We start from the raw sequence: 25769 nt of genomic DNA on the forward strand, positions 1-25769 counted from the left end.
GAAGCCCTGGTTTCCTTTAAAAGGCAGTTCGAGAGCCATCTTTCTTTCCTGGTTCCCTCAGCTGCTAGTTTCCCCAATCCCTGTAGTACCTTCTGTCTGGCTGGAAGATACTTAATATGTACACCTTTACTCTGCAGTTGGCATGTAAGCTCCCTGAGGGCAAGCACTCTTCTTTGTCCCCCTAGTACCTAGCAGTGCCTGCCGCAAAGCAAAGCGGGTGCTTGATGGATCTTCACTGATTCACTGGTAAGAAGTCTGGAGGACTGGATAGAGAATTGGCCTCCCTGTCCTAAAGCTTGGGTCCAAATTTTCATCCTTATCTTTTCCCTACCAGAGCTTTAGGCTCTGTCCCTGCGATATAGGGTGCTGATAAGCCGGCTTTGCCTCATCTGCCCACAACCAGACCTCCAGGTCACTTCTTAGTCACCATTTCCAAACTCTGACACTACAGGGGAACCCTCCAGCTCCCCTTTGGCGCGGCCTTTCACCATTAGGATCCTGAGGGCAGTTGTCAGTCTTGCTTGTTTGTACTTAATCCCCTAGCATTTGGCATAAGTACAGTGCCAGGCACAAAGGAAGTGGGCCTGCCGGCCCACCTTCCTTCTTTCCTTGAAATAATAATGTCTGCTTCACTTCACTGTGTTTTTGTGAAAATCAAATATATACAGAAATTCCATCTTCTAAAGAAGGTCTTCTCCAGCCTCTCAATTTCTGTGTCTTTCCCCTTTTAATTATTTCCTATCTGTCCTGTAACTCACTTCGTATATATTTGCTTGCACGTTGTCTCCCCATTGGAGTGTAAGCCCCCTGAGGTCAGGGCCTGTCTTTTGCTTCTTTTGTATGCCCAGTGCTTGGCACAGTGCCTGGCATGTAGCAAGCACTTAATGTTGACTGAGTGATTGCTCGAAATAAAGCTCCAGAGATAGAAAGGGACTCAAGACGCATCATTTTACAGTTGAGGAAACTGAGGCCTAGAATTTGAATCCAGGTCCTCTGACTCCAAAGTCAAGAAGGAGTGCCCTCTATGTGTGTATAGGGATTGGGACTAGTCCCTTAGACATCATTGATACAGGGAATACTCAGATGAGGAGACTCTCTACCGATTAAGGCCGGCCGGCCCCTTTTGGTCAGCTTTTATCATTAGGTATTTGCTTGGGTCACAGACGGCTTAACTGACTCAGCAAGTGTCAGTCAGCAGACAGTTTATTTAAGTGTTTACTGTGTACATGTGCCAGATGTTGTGTTAAACTCTGGTGAGATAAAAAAAAGCAAAAACAATCTGGTATGTATTAGAGGCAAGATTTGAACCCAGCTCTTGACTTTGAGGGATTCACTTTCACTATGCACTATTACCTATTCTCTCTCTCTGTCTCTCCCCATACATATATGCACATGTGTCTATGCACATATGTATACATCTATTTTATGTATCATGTTTCATGAATGTTTATTGAATTCAGTCCACATTGATGAAACGGTAATGTGTCCTATTAGAAGAGCGATGCAGACTTTTTCATGTCCCCTTTGTATTGTACTCAGGTACATCAGCAGTATTTGTCTAGGGCTAATACCTGGTTTGCTGAGGGCTAATGTAATTGTGTGATGAGTGTGCTAAGATTCCTTTCTTGGAGGTTCATACTCACCCAGGGACTGGAAGAGTATTAACAGCCTGAGTCAGCTCTTGCCTTTGTGGGTTGGTTATCGCTCAGAATAATAAAACTAAACATGCAATTTGGGTCTGGAAAATAATGTTTCCTGGGACCGCTTCATGCATGCATGTATGTGTGCATGTATGTAGATGTGGGATGCCCTTTTTTTTGCTTTGTTTTCCTTATCAGGTTTCTTTCTTTCCTTCTAAATGTTGGCATTGGACAATGTGGTAGGGCCAGTTTCTCTGAATCCACAATGAAATAGCCTAGTGGTTTCACAGTTTAACCGTGCTTGGGTGTCTGAGTTGCCTGCGTTCTGGTATTTTTGTGTCGATTTGTGTGCCTATATATGAGAATGAGACACCAAAATCTCCGGGTTGAATCTTGAAAAATGAGCTTATTCTCCAGTGACAGAAGAAGGGCTATATTTTTCTCTTGGTTAATAAATGATTTGTTTGGCTTGCCTTGTATACCAGCCAGAGCTAGTCACACCATTTCTTGGAAAGTATCTGAAGCAACTGGTAATTGGAATGATAATCATTTGATCATACCAGGGCTATTTGAAAATAACACTTATCCCCCAACATGTCTGATCTGGGGAGCCATATTTTATGGCAAGTGATGCTAGAAAACATTTTTCTAATGTTGAGGGTGATATATTGTGAGACTTCATTATCTGCTCGTGCATTCTAAACAAGGCTTGCACAGTGTTCTGTCCAAGAACTGTGAAGTCGGCTTTAATGCACCACCCAGCCTGAATTTTTATTCTGGCATTTAATAATCACCATGTAATAGCAATGAAATGAACGGCAACTACAGATCTTTTATTTCAAGGGGATGCTGTAATGAAATTGGATGAAATCATCCGTTGAAATTCTCCTTTATAGTATGCCCCATTGTTTACAAAGTATTGAAAAATGTTCATAAACAGAAGATAAAAACACTGTCTCCATTGTCTGCCATTTAGCGGAAGTTCATACTTAATAGCGATAAGGAAAGGGATTCCATTACAAAAGTTTATTTTTTTTTCAAGCACACAAACATACATTTCATTTCTGATGAAATATTTATTGTTTTGCTGCAGTGTAATAGACACTGTGCTCAGAAAGCAGTTTAGAATTGAATGAAGAAAAATAAAATTTGACATCTTTTTTCTAAAGCTATGAGTCCATACTGTGGTGAGCTTATCTCAATAACCTTTCGTTTGTTTGTTTCTTATTGAGTAATATATGTGTGTGTAAATGTGTTTAAAGGGTGGGGAAGGCAGAATCAGCTCTGCCTTTTGTTTAACAACCTAGAGACATCTTTCTGTTGTGTGGAAAAAATGTTGATAGCAGAGATATCACAGGCTCTAAAGGGTTTCACAGCTCAAGCTTTCTTCTGAAATGGGAAATGGAAAGAAGTTAGAGGAGTCAGTTCAAGTTGAAATGTCACATGTTTCAAATATTTAAGTTAAGACCAGAGAATTTGTCTTCTGACACCCTTCCCAACTCATCCTTGGCCGGGGGGGGCGGAGATTCTGTTACATGCAGGGAGATTTATTAACTTACTTTATACATTCTGAGCAAGAAGGGTTGATTGTTTCCTGGAAGCAATTAAATATACTTAAAATTCAAATGCATTTTCCATAAGAGAGCCTAAGATTAAACATTTTTTTTTTTTTAGAATCGTGGGCTTCCCCTTCCCCCATTTAAAAAAAATCAGTTCATTTCTCAACTTACAAAGATTTTAAGAAACATGAGAACGTGTAAGTTTTGTTCGGTGGGAAAAACATAACATTTATGGAGTATTTCTTTTGGGATTACATCACAGTTTTATTTAATTTTTAGGACAAAAGTTAAATTCAATATTTGTGTATAAGCCAAGGGAAAATGTACCATAAACATAGGAATTTTCTGGTGAGTCAGAGTTCCAAGAATCCCAGATTTACTTAGTCCATTTATATGAGGACTGGCTAACCATTAGTCATCTGGCCCTCCTTTTTTTTACATTTGTAGTTTAATTGCACCTAAAATGCTAGCTTTCACCCAAGGCTTTGGATCCACAGAAGAATCAACACTAAGAATTGCCATTAGGGTTACTGCCTTGATATTCTTCGGTATTTTTGATCATACATGATTTTCACTAAGTCAGCAGCTAATGGTGTCATTGAAAGGCCATAAAAATAAAAATGAGTTATTGAATGTTCTTTGATACAGAAGGAAAAATCTCTCTCTCTCAGTGTCTCCCTCCCTCTCTCTCTTTCTTTCTCTCTCCCCCCCGTCTCACACACACACACACACACACACACACACACACACACACACACAAATTATGGTCTACTCCTGCAAAGCTTGCCCAGTTCAAATGGTATGTCAGCTAGGACTGTGTTGTACCATTCACTTTGGACTTGGAAATTACATTTTGTTTTCTTCTTTGACACCTGCTTTTAGGATGAAGTTATTGCAGTTTCTGAAAAGGTAATCGTGAAGCTTGAAGACCTGGTCAAGTGGGCCCATTCAGATTTCTCCAAGTGGAAGTGTGGTCTTCGGGCTGGGCCAGTAAAACTTGAAGAATTGAGCAAGAATGGACAGAAGGAAGCTTTGCTCAAATATAGGCAATCGACCTTGAACAGTGGCCTGAACTTCAAAGATGTCCTAAAGGAAAAGGCAGACCTTGGTAAATAAAGATTCCATTCCTAAATCTGGCATATGTTGATGGGAGGTGGTGGTGGGATGTGTACCTATCCGTTGGCATGTTTGTGGGAGCTAACTTTTTTTTTAGGAACTGCCCAAAAAGACTTCCAGTCTCCAACCCTCTGCCATACTGGGACATATTTCCCAAGATCTAGGTGTTGATCGTAAACACAAATGGACACAGGAACACATCTCTAATCTTCACAACAAACACTTAGTGAATGCCTACTGTGTGAAATGGTGTCTTCCCTGCCATGGAAGCTACCAAAAATTAAGGAATACGGCCAGAGGATCTTAGATTGTAAATGGGGAGGGAAATTTTGGAGATCATCGATAGTGTAGGGGTTCTTAACATTTTTTGATTACAGAACCCTTAGCAGTCTAATGATACCTAGGGACCCTTTCTCAAAATAATGTTGTATTTTAATTCATAATTGAATTAAATGGTAAATTTAATTTCAGTTAGCAGTTAAAATGAAAATAAAGATATAATTTTTTTCCATTCGTATCCATATCCCAATCTATCCGTAGACCCTTTGGTGTATCTATAGACTCCAGGTTAAAAGCCCTTAATCTAGTCTGATCCCTTCTCTTATCTAACGTAATCTGGACCTTTTTAAGGACCATAAAGGTTATACAACTTGTCCAGTCTCATGTAGCTAGTAAGTAGGCAAGACAAAATTCAAACCCAGTTCCATCGATTTAGATCTTAAAAGCTGAATGATTTGCCCAGGGTCCCATAGCAAATCCATAGAAGAGATGGGACCTGACCCCAAGTCTTCCTGACTCCAAGACTGGTGCTCGTGTCTCTAGACCATGCTATCTTTTGATCAAACATTACCTACATTTTTTTTAAGTGCGTCATGTTAGTAATCCCTCTGTCTGGAGAACGGTCTCCATTTTCTGAAGAGTTATCTTCTTCATTCAGAACTGGCCGTATTTTCCGCTTCTTGGCAGTCAGCTTAATTATTGCAGACTTCTTAATGTTTGATCACTGTTTGGGTTGAACTGCTGGAAGGCATGGAAGTCTTCATCTTTCAGGTGTAGTGCTCCCGTGGAAAGTCCAGCATATGCACAAATATGTATCCACACAGTTAGGGGACGTCGCTAACCCAGTATCTTTCCTTCCAAAGCTCCAGAGTGTGTCTCTTGACTGGGCATCTCTATATCCTGATTTTTAACTTTGAAACAAGGACATTATGACCCATTCTTCTTCTCACTTTGAGTGACTCGCGAATTGTATTGAGGTTTTGACTCCACAGCCCAGTCTCACTACCATTGTTCTGTGTTTCCCTTAAAGCTAAAAATCTTTTTATTTTTTTCTGGTTGTTTTTTTCCCCTTTTTCCTGTGTGATGGAATATACTGTTACTAACAAACAGACCAGCAGGAAACCCCTGGGAGACAGGAGGATATGTAGCTGGTACTTCATAAGGAAGCCGATGCATTTTTATACCAGAGTTTATTCTTAATCGAGGCATTATGAATGGAAACAAACAAAAAATTCAGCCCTTCCACTGTAGCAGATAATTTAAGGTTTTTATTCTTTCATTTCCATTTTTTTTTAAAGCTCCATTGCTTTGTTTTGAGGATCATTTTTCAAAGGACCATGCTTGGCACCAAAAATTTTAAATGCCTTACCTACCCTTTTGATTGAAGTACTTTTAATTAAGGCACGGTGTTGAAGATAGAGTAGGAACTTAATAAATGTTTCCTTAGGAATTTGGACCCTGGATTAGCCTGGAATATCTACATTTGACCTGACCTACAGTTTAGTCCAAAGAAAGATAAAACAAAGACCAGAGAAGCTGGTTAGGAATGCTTCCTCTGGTGGGTGGCGAGTCACTTTCACTCGAACTAATTATTATTATTATTTTTTTTAGCAGAATGCACTTTAAGGATAGGATTTGGGGCCTAGAAATTCCACTCAGTTGGTATGAGCTGTGGGGAATTCAAGACATGGCTTTTGTAATTGGAATGCACACTGTGTGGTAATAATGTGCAAAGAGAAACAAAAACTTTCCTTAATGTAACGAGCTTCCTTTTATCTCTGATCTGTGGTTTTCCAGTCTACATTGTCTGGATTTCTATGGAGGAGATGACTGGTGTCATCTGCTAGGCACCCATTCTTGTCCCCACACCTTTAGAATGCACTTTCTCCCCAGCTTTTTCCCTTCTCTGGGTGCAACTTCAAAATATTTGCTGTCTGCTCTATTCTCTGCATACAATGATTTTCTTATCTACCTTTCTCCTGGCTGCTGAAAGCACCTCCCATCCCACATTGTTAATGGCACTTCACATACTCACTACAGGTCTTTCCTTGGTATTACCAAAGAGAGGAGATGAATTGTATAAACATGTAAGACCCTTTCTTTTTCCTTCTGGTGGAAGGAAGCAAAAATGGACATTTCTCACCTTTCTGGGGATAAAGGAAAACTCCAGAGTGTTTTTCTTCAATTACTAAGTCATTTCATCCTGTTTTGGTTTTTTTTAATAAATAAATAAATACATTGCCCTTTAAGGAATGGATTTTTCTGTTAAAGCATACAAATCTAATTAAAGAACCCAGACTGTTCACTTAGGTAGAACAAGCTCCCTTTAATCCTAGTGCGTCTCACTTCCTGCCTCTTTCTGAATAGGAAAAACAAGAGAGTTCTTACAAATTCTGTCTGCCAACCAATTTCTGCTCTGCAAAGAGACACTCAGCTAGCTTCCATTGACTGTTGTGATTCAAATGACAACAGGTATTCTCCTCACCTCATCCCTCTTGCCTGCTATTACTTTTGGTGATGTTTGCCTGTGTCTGTGTTGGACTGCTTTAAATCTCTGAAGTTTCCATTTAAAATCCTACCATGATGGGTCGAAATCACGGTAAGGGAAAGAACAGAGCCAAGAACTGGGCCAAGTTCTTTAGCGAGAAAGAGTCTGGGTCTTCCTCATTGCGCTTTCTGTCTCCTCTTGCTTCTTTTTTTCCCAGAGTCCGGCACAAAACCAGACTGAGATTCGATTTGATGAACTGCCTTTTCCTCCCTTCTTTCTGACTTTTTTATTCAGTTTCTTAAAAAAAAAATAAAGAGAAATAACAATATGTAAAAATAGAATGGCTGAGGAATGTATTATTCATAAGCATAATGAATACAAGAACCTGTTTTTCTAGAAGAATTGGGCTGATTAAATCGTTTGCTACAGAGGCCTCTAGTTATTTATTTTTGTTGTTAGAATTACAATACTTAGCTTTTGTAATAAAGTGGACTTGATACCCTTATTTGGTAGGGTAGTGGGAAATTGGTGGATGAGGAATTATTTCATTTTCCAAAATTTTAGTAACTAAACTGTAGAAACACAATCATTTAAACATGGAAAACTTGCATTTTTAAATATTCTTTCAGCTGTAGTTTGAAAATAAATTCAAATTATTTTCTATAATACTGTTTCTTACAGAGCACCTTTAAGTGAGGTCTGAGAGCCTCAGTGTAAGCTTTATTGGCCTATAAATATGTCATTATAGTTGGACTACATTTATATGCTTTGGATTGTTGTTTAAGCCAAGAAAATATGTCTCTACAGGTTGACTTTTTATTGAAACCCTTTGAGGCATACAAGAGAATGTATTTTAGGCTAAGGTTATTAAAACGGCATTTTCATTTTTTTTGCAGCAGACTCATTGTCAATTATGCTGCCACAAACTGTCTGTGGATAGGCAGTTATGGATGGTTTCATCTCTAAATGTGTCTTTAGAAAGAGAAATAGAAGATAGAAGAGTCTGAGCTGAAATTGAGAAAAGAAACCAAGATGGCGGCAGTGGGTGTGGGCATGGCTGAATTTAGTCTTAGGGAAGGATTCTCTGGGGTAAGTTTCTATTTCTGAGGCTTGCCCAGCTTAGTTGAGATGGAAAGAAGGAAGAAAGAAAGAAAAGGAGGGAGGGAAGGAAGAAAGGAAAGAAGGAGAAACAAAAAGAAAGTTACGTGTATTCTGATTTTTCATATGCCCCTGAAGCTACAGTTGTGGTTGGCACATCCACACACCCCGACCCTTTTACTTCATTGACGTCCTTTGGGAAGCCCACTGTTCTCCAAGCCTTGTCCTAGGGGGTACTTTCTGATCACCTTATGGGATAGGAAATGAACAAACAACACCTAGAACCCAGCCAGATGGCTCCTGTGATGACTAGGTTTGATGTGGACAAGACCCAAATTAATGAGGAGACCACACTGTGGGGCCCCCTTCTTCCGCTTGGGGTGATACAACCAAACGTCATTTGCTAAAGATCTTGGGCTCTGCTCAGTTGAAGAGGTTTTTCCTAGGCCACTGTCACTTCGTATGTTCTCTTACATTTTTAATACCTTTTCTTTTTTTTTTTTTTTTAGCCTTAAACCACCGGGGATTCTCAACTGTGGTTCATGAATTTAAAAAAGAAAAAGAAAAAAATGATAGTTGTTTTATTATCATTGGTTTTCTTTGTAATGCTGTATATTTTATTTTATGAATTTAAACAATATTATTCTGAGAAGGGTCCATAGGTCTCATCCAGCTGCCCAGAAGGTCCAGGACACAGAAAAAGATTAAACCTGCTTTAACCATAACCCTTGTTGGGTGACCTCTGCATTTGAAAAGAGATCTGTTGTGATGAAATCTGAACTTAACATTAATACCTCATCACTTTAGTTCCCGATTATTTTTAACAGCATTGCTTACCCTGCTTTGCACAATCCGGATGCTCTCGAGAATGTGGGTAGGGCTCTTGTGCTAAACATTTTGATGCCAGCAGTTTCTTCCTCCACCCCCTACCACCCCACCAAAATATTCACTATGAAGTTATATATCTATCAGAAGTACTTGTGTGGCAATTTTCCATGTGAAAATGAGCTTAATTTTCTCTTTTGTGCCAACATTTTCTTGGTTCCCCCTGGGCCATCATTTATGGGCTCTGTCAATAGTGTTTCCAGTACAGATTTGCTTGGGCGTTGCTAAATCTATATGATTTCCATGGAAAACTCTAATATCATCCTGCCCAGAAAATTGACTCAGTGCTTCAAATACTTTGAAAAATGAAACTTGATTTGGCAACACTTCCCTTCCTAAAGGTGGAGGTGGAGTGAAGCATGATGTCAGTTCCCTTATTTTTCTTCTCTTACTTATCATGATCAGAAAATATTTGTCTTTTGCCTTTATCTTGTTGATGTCACTGCCTATGGTTCTGTAGCTGGAGTTCGTAACCTGGGATCCATGAACTTAAAAAATAATAATAATAATTGCATTTCAGTATAATTGGTTTCCTTTGAAATTCTATGCATTTTATTTTAGCATTTGAAAAACATTCTTCTGAGTAAGGGCCCATCGATTTCCCCACGTTGGCTGAGAAGGCCATGACACCAAAAAAGTTAAGAATGTCTGGTCTGTGGCATCATCTTCAGATGGTGACTGTATTCATTCAGGCACTGTATAATACATTTATAATTCATGGGACTCTTGCTTTTCAGGAGGGCTTTACACACTGATATTCAACTTAAATTAATCATTCTTGATATCTTTAGTATTGACCCTGATTCCTCCAAATAGCTTGTTCATTTTTTTAGAGCACTTTAATTTGTCTGGTTTACCCCAAATAGGCATTTTCCAAAATGTCAGAGATCATCTGTCCAGTGGGGAGTTGGTGGTATATTTTAAGCTTGCTGAAGATAGGAAAGGGGGGGTGGGGTTGGTGATTGGTGTTCTTTTCAAACCCTTTCCTTTCTATAAATATGTTTACTTAGGACAGGCTACCTCTGAAAAAGCAGCAGAGACTCAGAAAGGTTTCATAAAATGCCCTATGCTGAATAGGTGCTAAGTAAATGTTGCTGCTGGTTTTATGTGCCCCTCCTCCATGACTTTGTTCTCTGTGGGTCCACTGAGTGCTGAAAGTGAGATGGGCTGAGGTAGGATGCTCCAGTCCACAGCCTTTAAAAAACAAAAACAAAACTCTAGATCTTTGACTTCATCAGTATAAAGAATTCCCTTCTAACAATGCACAGTGGTGTCTTCTGCCCAACCTAGAGACGTTGGGGGTGGTGGTGGTGGGGATGGGCAATGCTTGGGGTTTGAAGAGGTTAAGTGACTTATCCAGGATCACCTCACTTTTGTGTGTGTGTGTGTGTGTGTGTGTGTGTGTGAGAAATCTCCAGGGCAGGACTTGAACCCAGGTTTCCTTGACTCAAAAGCTAGCTCCCTCTCCACTCTGCTGCACTGCCTGTAGCCATGTCTGTCCTTAAAAAACAGTTGGCCAGCACCCCATTTCTTTTTTGTTTCTCCTTCCTCTGCACAGGCTTTCTTTAAGTCCTATCTAAAGTCCTGCTTTCTAAGGAAGCCTTCTGTCACCCCTCTTAATTCTAGTACCTTTTTCCCTCTGTTAATTTTCTCCTATTTATCCTGTCTGTAGCTAGCTTTGTTTGTGTTTGTATGTTGGTCTCCCCCACCGTTAGATTGTAAGCTCCTTGAGAGTCTCTTTTTGTATTCCCAACCCTTAGCACATTGCCTGGTGCACAGTAGGTATTTAATAAATGTTAATAATATTGATTGTTTGATTGATTGCTTCTCTGTATTCTAGCCCTGGGGACACTTCCATTTTATTTTCCAAAGATAACACTGTCTTGATATCTCCCTTGCATAGCCCCGTGCCTGGCATTGTAAATGATATTAATGTTTATTGATTGATTGGTTGATTGCTCCAAAATCTTTAGTAAATTGGCGTAATAATTGAGGTGAAGTTCTAGAGTTAAGAGTTAGGGGTGGAAGATAGGTGGAAGATCTAATGGTGATCTCCCCCACCCCCATTTGACAGGTAAGGAAATAGTGGAGTACTGGAAAAGTTGGAAATGACTTTCCCAAGGTCATACAACCAGTTAGAAAGAGAATGATGCCTCACAGTCAGCTCTCCTTACACTTAGTCCAGTATTTCTCCCTCTCCATCCCACTGCTTTGAATCTAAATCCCGCCACAATGTAATCATAATGTGCTTTCCCAGCTTTATGTCTCACTCCCCTCTCCATAAGCTTCTATTCCAGTCATCCTGAATTTTCCTCCCCTCCAAGCCTTTGCTTACTTCTGGAATACCATTCCCTTCCCTCCGCCTATCTTCATCTTCTTGTTTGTAATAGTCTGACCAAATGCTACAGCTTGTCCACAGAGACGTCCTAGACCACATGAACCCACTGTGGTTTCTCCTTCCCTGAGGTCTGTAGAAAATCACAAAGCACAGGGTGGCTAGGTGGCACAGTGAATAGAGCACTGGTCCTGGAGTCAGGAAAAGCTGAGTTCAAATCCAGCCTCAGATACTTAACACTTACTGGTCATGTGACCTTGGGCAAGTCACTTAACCCCAATTGTCCTCTTAAAAAAAGGTGGAAAAAAATCACAAAGCATCAGGAAGACTTGAGTTCAAATATGGCCTCAGATATGTAGTAGCTGTGTGACCCCGGGTAAGTCACTTAGCCCTGTTTGCTTCAGTTTCCTCATCTGTAAAAATGAACTGGAGAAGAAAATGGCAAAGTTCTAGTAAGAAAACCCCACATAGGGTTATGAAGAGTCAGATATGACTAAAATGACTGGACTACAGCTAGTGACTCCCAACATTCCTTCCTATGATGCCCCTTTTTTTTAAATGTCAAAAAGCCTTGCAGATTCTCACATGATTAGTGGCTGCATTATTAGTATCCATTGACTTAAAAATATTTCTCTACCTAAAAATAAAAGCTACTGTGATTTCAACAGTGTTTTAAAATTAATTTGTACCAATCCCAACAGCATTGACATACATTTGAAAACTAGTCATGCAGGCATGCCTGTTGCTTTAAAGCTAAATTAAGCTAAGGAAAACTATGTTTGGCTGGTTCCAATGGATTCAAGGTCCACTTACAATAGCACCACAGCCCTTCAGGGATCCTCAGCCCACCAGCTGATTTAGTCTAAGTCTTTTATGACCTCATAGATACTTAAGGACCAGATCAATCTTGCATGGGAGCTCATCTCTCCCGTGATGGGCGTGTGTGCCAAATTCGGGTTTTTAGAAATTCACTTGGCATCTGTGTGCAGGCCTGTTTTTAAATTGGGGCATAGCTATTTTGGACCTGGTTGATTTTACAGTATTGCCACCTAGAGAACTGTAGAGAGAGTGGGCTGGCATTACCTTTGTCCAAGAAGAAGGGCCGGTGATGATGCTTGCCTGGGGGGGGGGGGGGGTGCCAGCACACCTAGCCCTTTCCCTCTCCCACCTCTGATAGCACCAGAGATTTGGAATGATGACCATGTATGTAAGCACTACTTCAAATAAACCAACTCAGCTATTTCACATTAGCATCATTAAAACCACTGGATAAAATCTGATTAGTCATATATAGAGAACAACTACATGCTCTGAAACTTCCCTTAATAAAGTCAAGGCAACAGGCAGAGCATTTAAAAATGACTAAGCTTCAGAGAACATTACTAACCTTAGCATATTTGAGATTTCTCTGACCCTTTTTTCAGCTGGTGTTTATTTGATTTTCTTGGGCGAGAATGAACCTTCCTAAGCCTTTAGAGCCCTGCAAACCATCTGTTGCCAGCATGTCCCCCCTCCCTTTTCTGGTCACTCAGCAGTCATGGTGGACATTTGATCCTGCTTGACCAGGAGATTTGGCCCCAGGAATTCCGAATGTGCCTTGGGATATCAGATGCACAGCCCTTGCCCACTGGTGACAAGTGTCTCAGGCTTGGGACTTGGTCTGCTTGCAGGTGGTGGTGGTCGAGGCACAGGACTCCCTGCTTCCTTCAGAGGCTTCTGACTCTCCTTCCTCCCCTCTGCCTCCTGGCTTCCTTCAGGTCCCAGCTCCCAAGCCACTTTCTGCAGGAGCCTTGCCCCATTCCGCCAGTGCTGGTCGTGCTATCTCTTCTGAGACCACCTTTCATCTACTCCATTTCACTTACCCAACCTAAGTATTTAGGTGTTAGTATGTGAGCTCCTTGGGGGCATCGCCTGATTTTGCCTCCTTTGTGTCCCCAGTGCTAGAATGCCTGGCATACATTAGAAGCTTAATAAATGTTTTTGATTGGTTGATTTATTGTACCTTAATTGGTGTGCTGACTGTTTCTGTCTCCCCCTTTCTTGAACAAGCTAGATAGATTTGACATGAGAGAGATTACCTGTTTGGTGAGGGTGGTGAAGAGGGTCTTAGACCAGGAAAGGGACCTCTGAGGCTATCTTCTCCAAATACCAAGGGTTCTCTGAATTGAATGGCATCCCTTCATTTTACAAAAGGTGAAATTGAGGCCAGAGAGGGCCTCTCAGATGGGACTTGGCCAGAGTGATGAGACTGGTTAGTGACAAAGGCTAGAACCCTGCCCTGATTCTCAGCCCTGTGCTCAGGCCCTGCCTTTTGTTGCCACAACTCACCCAGGTGCCTTTAGTTCCTTAGCATTTCTTCCTTAAGGAGCAGAATTTTATGTTCTGGGAAAGACTACAGTGAATTTTAAGTATGGCAGAGTCCTGAAGTTCTGAATCTAGAGGGTTCCAGTCCTGCCTGTGTGACCCAAGGCAAGTCATTTTGCTATCACTGGCCTCAGTTTTCTCAACTCAAAACTGAGGAAACTGGACTAGATGGCCTCTGAGGTCCCTCCTGGGTCTAACTCCCCTTCACTCAACCTGCTCTCTGAACTACTTGGCCATCACTGCCTCTGTCTGCCTCTTTTTAAAGATGATATTAACACTTGGACAACCACAGACTTAACCAAACTATATATATGCATCATACACATATGTTCATATGTGGATGTGTGTGTTTATACATATATGTATATGCATATGGTTCATATATATATTTAGAGCTGAAGGAACATGAGAGATCATATGATCCATCCCTCTCATTTTATAGATGGGGAAACTGAGGCCCCAAGGAACCATGATCTGCCCATGTTTGTAGAGCTAATGCGTAGCCCAGATCTTTTGACACCCACTGCTGTGTTACTTTCAATCTGCCATGCTTTAATATTATTATAATATCATTACATTATATTATAATATTATAGTATAATATTGCATTATAGTATATTAATTATTACATTATAGTAACAATATAATATTATAATATTACATTATAGGATAATATTATATTATAGGATAATATTATTACATTATAGTACAATATAATATTACATTATAGTATAATATTATTACATTACAGTACAATATAATATTGTATTATATCATAATATTATTGCATTATATTATATTATAATGTGATTATCATTGAGTACTATCACCTGTAAAATATCTTTCTTCTTCTTGCTCAGCAAGACTGTGAGCTGCATGACCCTGGACAAGTCACTTCATTTCTCTCCTCATCTGTTTTCTTATCCTTAAAATAGGGATGATAACAGCACCTACCTTCCAGGGTTGTTAAAATGCTGTGCAAATGCTAGCTATTGGCTTCATCATAAGTATTTGCTGAATTGAATTGGATTCATGGCCCTGGTGATTATCCACCTAAAAATTATTCTCATTTGAGCCTGTGGATTTTTCCAGCTAGGAAAGCACATGGGTCATGCTAAAATGTTGCTTTTTGCATCAACCGCCATACCTCCACAGCCAGATTATGTCAGGGAGTGGCTGAGGGAAATGATCCCAAGAATAACAGATATTACTTATTGTAATTTTTTTTCTTTTGCATTTTGGAGGGGAGAAGGCAGGGCAATTGGGGTTAAGTGACTTGCCCAAGGTCACAAGTAAGAGTTATGTGTCTGAGGCTGGATTTGAACAGTCCTCCTGACTCGAGGGCCAGTGCCCTGTTCACTGTACCACCTACTTATTATAATTTTTAAAAAGTTTTTTAAAAACTAAAATTTTTTTAAAAAGCAAATCAAAGCTCCCTTCAGGTTGGCTCTTGCCAATGGTCTGCCATATAAACTTTAATGACAGTGTCCTAAGAGGTCTTCTCCTTCTCTGAAAACATCTTTGGCCATCTGTGGGAAGGCAGCTCTATTCCGTTTATCTTCCTGTTATGTTAGGATCGTCACCTTAGGCCTGGAAGGGAGCCGGCAGGTCGTTCAGTCAGATCCCCTCATTTTCTAAGGCTTCTGTGAGTGACTTTGCCGGTTTCACACAGGGAGGAAATAACTGAGGCACGATCTAAGCCCAGGTACTCTGACTTCAAGCCCAAAGCTCCTTCAACTAACCCATACTACCTTTCCAAGTTTGTTGGATTCTTCCTTGGCCTACTCATATGAGTATCACTTAGAAAGGACTTTAGTTGGAGTTAGAAAATCTGGGAAGCTAGGTGGTGCCATGTATAGAGTGCTGGGCCTAGAATCAGGAAGACTTGAGTTCAAATCTGGCCTCAGACACTAACTAGCTGTGTGAGCCTGGGCAGGTCACTCCACCCTATTTGCCGCAGTTTCCGCATTTGTAAAATGAGCTTTGTAAAAAGGAAATGGCAAACCACTCCATCATCTTTGCCGAGAAATCCCTAAATTGAGTCATACCGTGTTTCCCCGATAATAAGACCTATCCCGAAAATAAGCCCTCCCCTTACTGTGTAAGATTCCTCTAAAATAAGCCCTCCCCCGAAAATAAGCCCTATTGAGATTGCTACTGTAGTGAAGGTGATTCCCTGCACTACACGCTACATTACGGTACCCTCTGTATGCACCGTCCCCCTCCCCCATCCCGTGAAACGCACGCCACGCTCCAAGCTGCATCCAATCAGAGCTGCAGCAGTGAGCGCGTCATCCTGTTCTTCCCCATTGATTTGCTTGCTGGCGCCATTGAGAGCAGTGCCGCGGAGGAGAGCTGAGGCAGGACAACATAAGCCCTCCCTTGAAAATAAGCCCTCTGGTGTTTTTCTTTCCAAAAAATTTAATAAGACAGTGTCTTATTATCGGGGAAACATGGTAGAGAGTTGAACAACAACAAAAGTTTAAAGCCCTATGTTTATTTGAATGATTCAAGTCCAGCCTATGACACATACTGACTCTGTACCCCTAGGCAAATCACTTAATTAGCCTATGAATGCTCTAGACCAGTGGCATCAAACTGCAACAGAGACCTAGGCCACTAAAGATCCCTGAAGGTCATGCAGTGACTTAGAAAACCACACGTGTTTGTAGATTTTTTTTTCTTATCAATACATATTATTGTATCTTATCGATATCACATTAAAATCAGGTAGGAGCTGATCTGCTTTGGGCCACACTGGGGAATGTTGTGGGCACAGACGGGCACTTCTGCGTCAGGCAGCCCCCTCTGATCTGCAGAGGGGGTGTTGGTCTTCATTGGCAGAGGGAGTTTCCTCACTGGGAGTTGTCAGAGTGGTGAAGTCCCAGGTCTGTTCTCTGTCACTGAGTGTATAACGTCTCGGATGACAGCGACTTGAGCGCTTTTGTGGTCTGGTCTTTGTGCTCCCATCGATCGGAAGGGCGATATGACAGAAAGCTAGAGTGCTCATTGAGGTCCGCATCCAGAGCAGAGGAGCTAACAGGAAGATGGCAGCACAGCCACAACAGTAGATAGAATTAATGTAGCATTTAAGGTCTGCCACGGACTTGGCATACGTTTGATTCCCCACCACCGTCTGGGGAATGAGATGCTTTTATTTCGCTCCTATTTAGCAGATGACAAAACTGAGGCTGAACATCCCCCACTTTGAGGAAATGTGCTGGAGGGGATTTTGCTCTAGTTCAGAAGAGAGAGATGGCGGCCAAGATACTGCTCAATGAGAAGATTTTCCATACCCACTGATAAAGGATTAGAAGGATATGAATTAGGCCCTAAAAATAAATAGTTTAGATTTGGCTTGTGAGTCTTAAAGTGTAATTGCTCTGAATATGCCCAGAGCCACTGTTTTTATACCGAGACCATAAGGTTTAACCTGTGGTCAAAGAAAGGCACCAAGATATTCCAAAGACAAGGATGGGTCAAGTCACTCTTTGAAAATCTTGACTTTTGGCCTAGTGACAGTTTTATTTTTTTATTTTATTTATCAGGCCCTGTCAAGCCAATTTCCTTAAATTAGATGAACATTCTTTCAAAACAAAAAGGTTTATTTGTATCTCTGGCTTTATTTTCATGTAGTACCCTCTGCCCTCTCTGCCCAGAGAGCCATCCCTTATAACAAATAATTTTTAAAAGAGGTAGGGAAAGCATCATATCAGATAAAATTGGCAGTATATGGGATGTCCAATAGCCATAGGTTACCACCTCTGCCTAGAAAGGAGGAAGAGGAATTTCTTCTTACCTCCATTAGCACCAAACTTGCTCATGTAGTTAGACTTGGTTCACTTTAATCTTTGTTGTTATTTTCCTGATTTGCCTCATTTGACCTTGCATCAGTGCATATAAATCTTCCCATGCTTCTCTGAATTCTTTGTATTTGTCATTTCTTATAGTGCAGTAACATTTAACTCATTAATGTGTGACAGTTTGTCATTTGCCAGTTAAGGAGTAGATGATCACTTGTACCATTTTTATTACTGCCTTTTTGTGGTGATTGAGATTTTTCCATGTAGCGTCATTACATGTGGCAGCTAAGTGGCACAGAGATTGAGTGTGGGTATTGGAGTTGGGAAGACTGAGTCCAAAATCTTGCCTCAGACACCTACTAGCCGTATGACCCTGGATAAGTTATTTAACCTCTCTCAGTCTCAGATACCTCATCTGTAAAATGGGGATAATAATAGTAGCTATCTAGGGGTTTTGTGAGGATGATGTGAGATAATATATTTAAACTATTTTGTTAACCTTACAGTACTATGTAAGTGTAAACTCTTACTATGGGATGAAATTAAAGAAGGAGACTCCAGTGACTGAAGTTTGTTGTACTATTCACCACAACCCTCAACTGATCTAGGGCATTTCTTCAGACACATTCGTGATTTTCTTATGAGAGGTAGTCTAACCTTAACAGCCACACTATAATAGGCACTCAGCCAAGTTATTGGATTGTGCCCCCCTCTCCTGTGACCCAGTGCTACACAGCACTCTTTTCTGTGGTAGATAATGATGAAATAGAATATACTAAAAATCTCCATCAGCATTCTTTACACCAGGAACCTCATTTTGTTGGACTTTCTAGACATCTTTGGGTTTTTGTTAGATGTCTCTTTCTCCTAGGAAAACATGTTGCTCTCAAGGACTTTGGTCAAAAACAGCACCTGGAACCAGATGACATTCTACTACATCTCTTCTGCTCTCTGTATTTAGAAGACTTTGCAGTGAAAACTGGCGTTTAGAATAATGACCTTGAGAATGCAGTTCAGGAAAAAAAAAAAAAAAGGTCAGATAGGTGCATTGTACTATACTTAGTATATATTAATTATATATTACATATTAATTATATATTACATATATTAATTATATTATGTATAAATTATATATTATGTATATTAAGTATACATATTAATATACTTATTTCAGCAAGAGTTGAAACAAAAAGGAGTTTGCAGCTGACCATCAGCAAAGGAAGAATAATCATTCCTCTGACCATTTCCGTTAATCGAGATTTGACCGTGTTTCCTTCTTGTTCAGTTTTTCTGTGACTGGGAAGACAGATGATCTAATTCACTCATTCACCTTAGTGAGGAAGGTTTGAAAGGGACAATAAAGAACACTAAAGAAGGGGGCCACCTACTGACCTTTCACCTCTGAGGTGGCTCTTTAATGTAGGGAGAGGGGCAGGATTCGATTTGTATTTTGGCATTTGGGAGGAGGGCAGAGAGACTCTGTTCTCCTTCATTTCTCTTTTAGGTTTAGGTGGCAAGCATCAGTGGCAGGGTTTACATTTCGCAGTGGGCATGTGTTCCTAAAATAATTAGATAAATTACATTTTTTTATTGATGGTTTCCTCTTTTAAACATCTCAGGAAGGCTCGCTACTTCAAGGACCTTTGAAAATGCATTTTGTCAGGAGCAGCAGCATGGTATGATGGAAGGGGCATCAGGGGATCTGGGTGTGACCTTGGGCAGGTCTGCTGACATCCCTGGGCCTCGACTTCTTCCATAAAAGCAGAACGTTGGGTTAAATGGTCCCTGAGGCCCCTCCCTACTCTGTGATTATTTTGTAATAGAATTTTACCAAGACTTAACATTTTTAATTCAGTTCAAGAGAAATTCATTCAGGTCTGAATGGGCAAAGGACCATGCAACGCGCCATGGGAGAGAGAATACAGGATACATCTAGTTATCATTAAATAAGGGATAATAATGTGTGTTCATTTAGCTCTGTAAGATTTGCAAAGGACCTTATACATGTTGTCTCATTTGAGCCTTAGGACACCTCTGCCGGGTCGATGCTGTTATTATCCCCATTTTACAGATGAAGAGACTAGGGCACAGAGCAGTTAAGTCATTGCCCAGGGCCGTACACTAGTCAGTGTCTGAGGCAGGATCCACCCAGGTTTTCTTAACTGCAGGCTCAGCACTGTGTAGCCTAGCTGCCTCAGCATGGTCCTTGCCCTCAGGGGGTTTACATTCCAAGGCTGATAAGCAAATAGAAGCATGAAATGTGGAATGTGACATTTGTAGAAGTGAAGACCTCAAGTAGTGGGGCTGCTTCAAGAAGTGAATGGGTGTCTGTGGCATGGCCCATCATGGATGGACCGCCCTGGAGAAGCAGCTGTTTGAGATGGGAGAGCTTTCTGGAAGGTGGCAACAGGCAGCCAAGGCAGTCACGGTCCAGGGAACAGAGGCCAGAAGAAAGGAGAATGCTCATGGGTTGTCTAGGTTAGTGGACTAACTAAGGTTGTCCCCCTCCCCATAATGTTCCCACCTTCCCTACAACCTTTTATGATCCCTGTCATGGGCCTGGTGGAGCCTTCCTTCAGCCTGGGGTACCCCCACATATCTGTAGGCAGAGGGGCAGCAGCCAGGGGGAAGGGCAGACTCTGAAGAAAGGCTTCAAGGAGCTGGGAAGCAGGATCCAGAAGTGTGAGTGAATGGAGCCCAGGGCCTGGGTCCTAGAGCCTTGGCCAGGAGGATGGCCACCCAAGTAAGGCAGCACTAGAATGGTGTAGCAGGAGGGTTCAGTGGGAAGATCGCTGGCCCTAGAGTCATTGAATTCCAGCTCTGGCAACTCACTTCACTTCCCTGGGCCTCGGTTTCCTCACCTGTAAATCGAGACTGGAAAACCTCCGAAGTCCTATGTGACCTTGGGCCAAGGTAATGACCCTCTGGCCTCCATTTTTTTTTATCTTTAAAATGAGATAGTCTCTGAATTCCCTTTTGGCCTGAATTCTCTGTCCTGTGATCCTTCCTAATTCTGGACCTATGATCCTCATGACTACTGAGACCACAGGCCTATGGAAGGGCTTCAAGGTATTTCTAGAGGGGCTTTTCACTCTACAGTCTACTTGTTACCTCTCTGGTTGTTAACTCAGATTTTTAAAAAGTTTTTTGGTTCCTTATTTGATGGTGCATGAAATTTTAAGGATTGTCAGATCAAACTTGGGCATGTTTTGTATTTGGTGACATTCTGATATTCTTTTCCACCACCTGGGGTAGAAAGGGCCATGGGTGCAGCCGTGGCGATAACTACCCTGATGTAGACTTCATTTCCATTAGTTTATAAAACTCAGGACCATATAAAATTAGTTCCTTTAAAAAAATTTATGGCTGGAGATGATTTTCTGGTGTGAGATCTCTTGGGAAGCATAGACTCTCTCGGCTTGCTCTTTCTAAAATGCTGGAAGGGCCCATGTGGGACAGATGCTTTGCCTGGGCCTCAGGTTTGAAGTGGGTGAAGGTAAATGAATTTTATATAAAAGGAGTACACGGGAAATGAAGGCGGACACTCCCATCTGGGTTCCATTGCCTAAGCTATAGGAGCCCAAGTGTGTCTGGGAATGGGCTGGTCCAAACATTGAAATATGGATAGCATGCCTCCTTTAAAATGCTTGTTAATGATTTTATGAGCACGTTGGTAGTCAGAGCATTACATGTGGTTTGAGAAATGGGTCTGGATATGCTTGGCAGGCAATATTATTCCGGCAGAGTACGAAAGGCCATCTTTTTTTCGACTGGTCGACTTCGTTATGACATGAAAGAGAAAGATAATTCAGCCAAGCATGGCACTGTGGACTAGACACTGCATTTCAGAATACAAATATTACTGAAGGTAAATGAATCATTAAAAGAGAACAGTGGCATAAAATATCTGACGAATGAACTCCTAGAATCTCTGCTAGAATAAATTTTCCCCATTCACGGACAGTCCCTTAATCCGGCCGCTAATAGTATCAGTTCTGTGTTTAAGATGCCAAAAAAGCATTTCTATGGACACAGTGCAAATGATTGGTAATTGTGTCTTACAGGGCTATAAATACATAGAAGGGATTTGGTGATATCATAATAAACCCTGAGCAGAACTGAAGTGCTTTCTAATGTTACCAGAACCTTGAGAAATATTTACAGCCTTGTTCACAGTGCTACAGTTTTAGGGCCCTATTCTTTTGGTGAGACGTGCTTCTCATTCCCATTAGGGCCAGTGGGAGTTCGGCATGTCTGTCTAGGGGAGAATAGCCCCTCGGCCTAGATCATGCATGGATCTCCTAACAAATCCAAAATACAATTAAAGAGAAAGAAAATGTTCTCTCTTGTCCTGTCAGCACCTTCATGTCCTGTTCCCCTCCTCTGAAGGATGCTTCTAAAAGAGAAAAGAGGCAGACGATGACCAGGCCACTTTCCTCTCCATTTCGGGCATCATGGTGCTGTTATTTTTTATGTTTTTTAAATGCTATTTCTGATTTGGGGAAAACAATGAAACTCTGGTTTTGACAGCCCTACCTCCCACCCTCTGATGCAAGATGAAGAAATTCAAAGGTTCTGTGGGCAGCCAGGCCTTGATTCATAGAAAGGAAGATCCTTTTTCAATCAAGTGAGAATGAGACTATCCCAATTTGGGTGCGTGTCCCTCAAACCCTTTATGATAACCTCGCGCAGGTGCTCCCACAGGCAGGAGGCTGTGACCTGCTAGGTAGCCAACCCCAAGGCCGGTGTTGGGCAGTGTAATGCCCTCATCCTAGCAGGTGGTTTTAAGCAGAGGCTGAAGGTACAGTGGGGAAGGCACTGACTGTATTCAGAACATCTGGGGGCGCATCCTGTAACAAGTGACTTAATCCCTTTGTGACTCTGGCATAACCATTCCTCTTCTCTGGGCCTCCATGTTCTCCCCTTTCCAATGAGGAAATTGGATGAGAAAACCTCTGAGGTCCCCTCCCCCTCTATGTCCTTATACCTCCAAGTACATAGAGCCTAAGCAGGGCCTGTTGGAACCTCCACCATGTTCTTGGCCACCATACTCTGTCCTGGTCAGTGCATTCAGGCAGCTTTCTTCATCTAGTGGGTAGGACACTGGCCTAGGAATCAGAAGACCTGAATTCTAGTGTTACCTCAGATCCTTCCTAGCTGTGTGACCTTGAGTAGGTCAATCCACTTTTTAAATTTTTTTTGCTTTTTGGAGGGGGGGAGGCAGGGCAGTTGGGGTTAAGTGACTTGCCCAAGGTCATACAGCCAGTAAATGTTAAGTGTCTGAGGCTGCATTTGAACTCAGGTCCTCCTGACTCTACAGCCGGTGCTCTATTCACTGCACCACCTAGCCACCCCACGATCCACTTTTCTCAGCCTCAGTTTTACAACCTATAAAATAGTAATAGCACCTGGCTCAACGGATAGACATGAGGATATTTGTGAAGTCCTTGGCCAACCTTCAAGTGCTGTGTAAATGCTGTTTTTGTTATTGTTGTTAAACGCCGACTTTGCCCACTCTTGTAGATGCTGGAAAAGAATCAATCCATGAAGGGATCGGCCCCAAAATCTTTCCGTTATTAATGCCAAGCTGTAAGCAGTCACACTCCCGATGACTGCCCTCAGTCTGGGATGCTTTTTATACATTATTTATCCTTAAAATCCTCTTTAGATTACAGCTAATATATTTTGAATAGTTGATGTCACATAAAAATCCCAGCTTTGGGGGTGAGAGGGGGCAGAGTCAAATCCCCGCAGTCTGATTTAGGGTCATGCTGTGGCCTAGAGGGGCCAGAGCGCTTGAGAATGAGGGTTTCAGAGGCCTTTGTAGCACCCTGCCAGTGTTCCTTAGGACATTGAGCAGAAAAGAGCTTCAAGAACCATCGAAGTCACATTCTGCTCGAATGTACCATCTAAAAATAGTTTCATCTGCAGTGTGAACACAGTTTCATATTTATACTAGCATCTGGCCTAAGGAATTGAATACTTCGTCCTTTGAATAGCTTCACTCCAGCTCTCGAATACTTGGTGACTAGAAAATCTCCCCACAGTCCAACACCTTGTTTACATAAGCATATTTAAATGCAAACAAGCGTAGTTGAAGATGCAGAGGAAAAAAAATACATTATTTTGAGCTGTGATGGTGCTTTGGGGGTGGGTTTTTTTTTTTTTTTGAGGGAGGAGAGAGAGACGTTATAAAACATCAGAGCTTAATAAAGGATTTCTGGGACACCCACTCTGTTTTCATTCTCTCTTTTCCTACATTTGGCCCAAAGAGGAGTAAATGGTTTGCACAAGCTAGGGGTACATGCTGCCTATGGAAAGCAGCCAGATTGAGGGACTTGAGAGGCAGTTTATGCCAGTGCCAAATTACAGCAATAATAGAAATATAAGGCGAGTGGCTTTCCTTGGTCACCCAGTGCCCTGGGCCCAGAGATCATTGGCCAGTGAGCAATGTGATGGACTTTTTTTGGGCAGAGGGGGATCCTAAGGGTTAGTCCCCCTGAAGAAACATGTGAAAGTAATGTACTCTACAGGTAAACATTACAGACGGATGGCTAATGATTAGCTTTTGGCAGTCCAAAGGGACAGAACATTTTTCATCGTTTTATGACCCTTGCCCAGACTTCAGTCAAGGGAGATGATAGATATAAATGGACACATTTCAGACCTACAGTTCCTTTGAACATCCTTGGTGAGGATGGAAACCTCACCATGTGTCACTCTCATGTGTGTAGAGGCAGGCATGGTGAATAGAGACCTGACCCTGACACGTGGGACCATGGAACATGAACCAGCCATGTAATCTCTCTAGGCCTATAGCATAAGGAGGTTGAACCAATAGGTCTCTAAGTTATTTTCTGATTCCAAATCTTGTTAGTCCAAGAGGGAGTATTGTAGACTAGCCAGAACCAGACTTCAAACCAAACAGACTCGGGTTCAAATCCTGCCTTTGACACATGCTGAGAGTGTGACCCTGGGCAGGTCCTTTACCCCTTCTGTGGTCTGGCACTATTTCTTGACAGAGGGAGTTTCTTCATCTCAGAATTCTACCATCACAGAGCTAGCGTCTATCTTTATATATTTATATTGCATGTGAATACATGAACACACATATAAGTGGGTGTGTGCATATATATGTAATGCATATATACTTATGATACATATATGTTGCATGAAGGTTAAAGCTTTCCTGGGTTCACCAAGGTCATAGCAGTGGTAGGAAGGCCCTTCTAAACTGGGAAGGCTTTGAGTTTTGGCCTGTCCCAAATGAACTCTCTAAGTTCAGAGTTTCATCTCAGAGTTGACTCCCAGGTGACTTGTAATTGCCACAGTCAGCTCATGAAACTGCCCACCAGGGTGTGGAATGATCAAGAAGGCCCTCTATCAGCTGAGAGAATGCCCACACTGAAATATCTCAGGCCTTTGAAAGATGCAGAGGTCACACCATGGGAAGTCTTTCAAGCTGGAATTCTTGCCAAAATTGGCAACCCAGACTACAAGAGTAACCGGGTCTTCTTTGACTTCATTTTGTCCCAGCTAGTTCAGAAAGCTTTGGGGAAGGAGGGCTGATGCTTTTGTGCCAAGAGCCCCCACGCAGTGTGGCATGGCCATGGCACAGCCTTGACATACCTACCTGTGCAAGCATTTCGTTAGGGAGTGAATGACCTAGGTGCCCAGTGTTGGTCTGTTCTGCAGTATCTCAACAAGAGGACCATTTTCCATGTCTACTCTTGGATTTCCTAGATTTAATTTCTGCTCGACTCAGTTTAAGTTTCATCTTTTCTGTGCAGCTCAACCTAACCTGGTTCATAGAGATCTCTACCTCCACTGACTCATAGACTCTCTAGAGCTAGTGGGGACTTTACAAACAACATTCCTGACCTATTTTAGTGAAGTCATTTCATGGAACATAACTTACCACAAGAGCCAGTTCCGTTGCTGGAAAGCTATAATGATTAGCAACTTTCTCTATCTTCCTTCTAGAACTTCTTGGAACTTCGACTGTTGAGGCCCAGGTCTGTTTTCTGGAGCTCCATGGAAAAGTTTAATCTTTCTTCCACATCATCCTTTCAGATACGACTACTACGACTACTACTACTACTTCTTCTTCTTCTTCTCTCCCTTCTCTCTCTCCCTCTCTCTGTCTCTCTCTCTGTCTCTCTCTGTCTCTCTCTGTCTCTCTCTCTCTGTCTCTCTCTCTCT

The 25769-nt window shown here is 41.7% G+C and overlaps 1 protein-coding gene across 3 annotated transcripts in view; it reads left to right on the top strand.

The window, feature by feature from the left end:
- ARID5B (AT-rich interaction domain 5B) overlaps nucleotides 1-25769 on the top strand; it is a 213128-nt gene that overhangs the window by 32586 nt on the left and 154773 nt on the right. For all 3 annotated transcript variants that reach the window (XM_069101850.1, XM_069101849.1, XM_069101851.1), the window contains one exon: nucleotides 4082-4307. In XM_069101850.1, the coding sequence (XP_068957951.1) occupies nucleotides 4082-4307 (226 nt within the window). The remainder of the gene's footprint in view (nucleotides 1-4081; nucleotides 4308-25769) is intronic.

The sequence above is a fragment of the Petaurus breviceps genome, unplaced genomic scaffold (assembly GCF_028583685.1).
Source record: "Petaurus breviceps papuanus isolate PSGF00001 unplaced genomic scaffold, PetGlider_PUasm1.0 490, whole genome shotgun sequence".
In the NCBI taxonomy this organism is placed as follows: domain Eukaryota; kingdom Metazoa; phylum Chordata; class Mammalia; order Diprotodontia; family Petauridae; genus Petaurus; species Petaurus breviceps.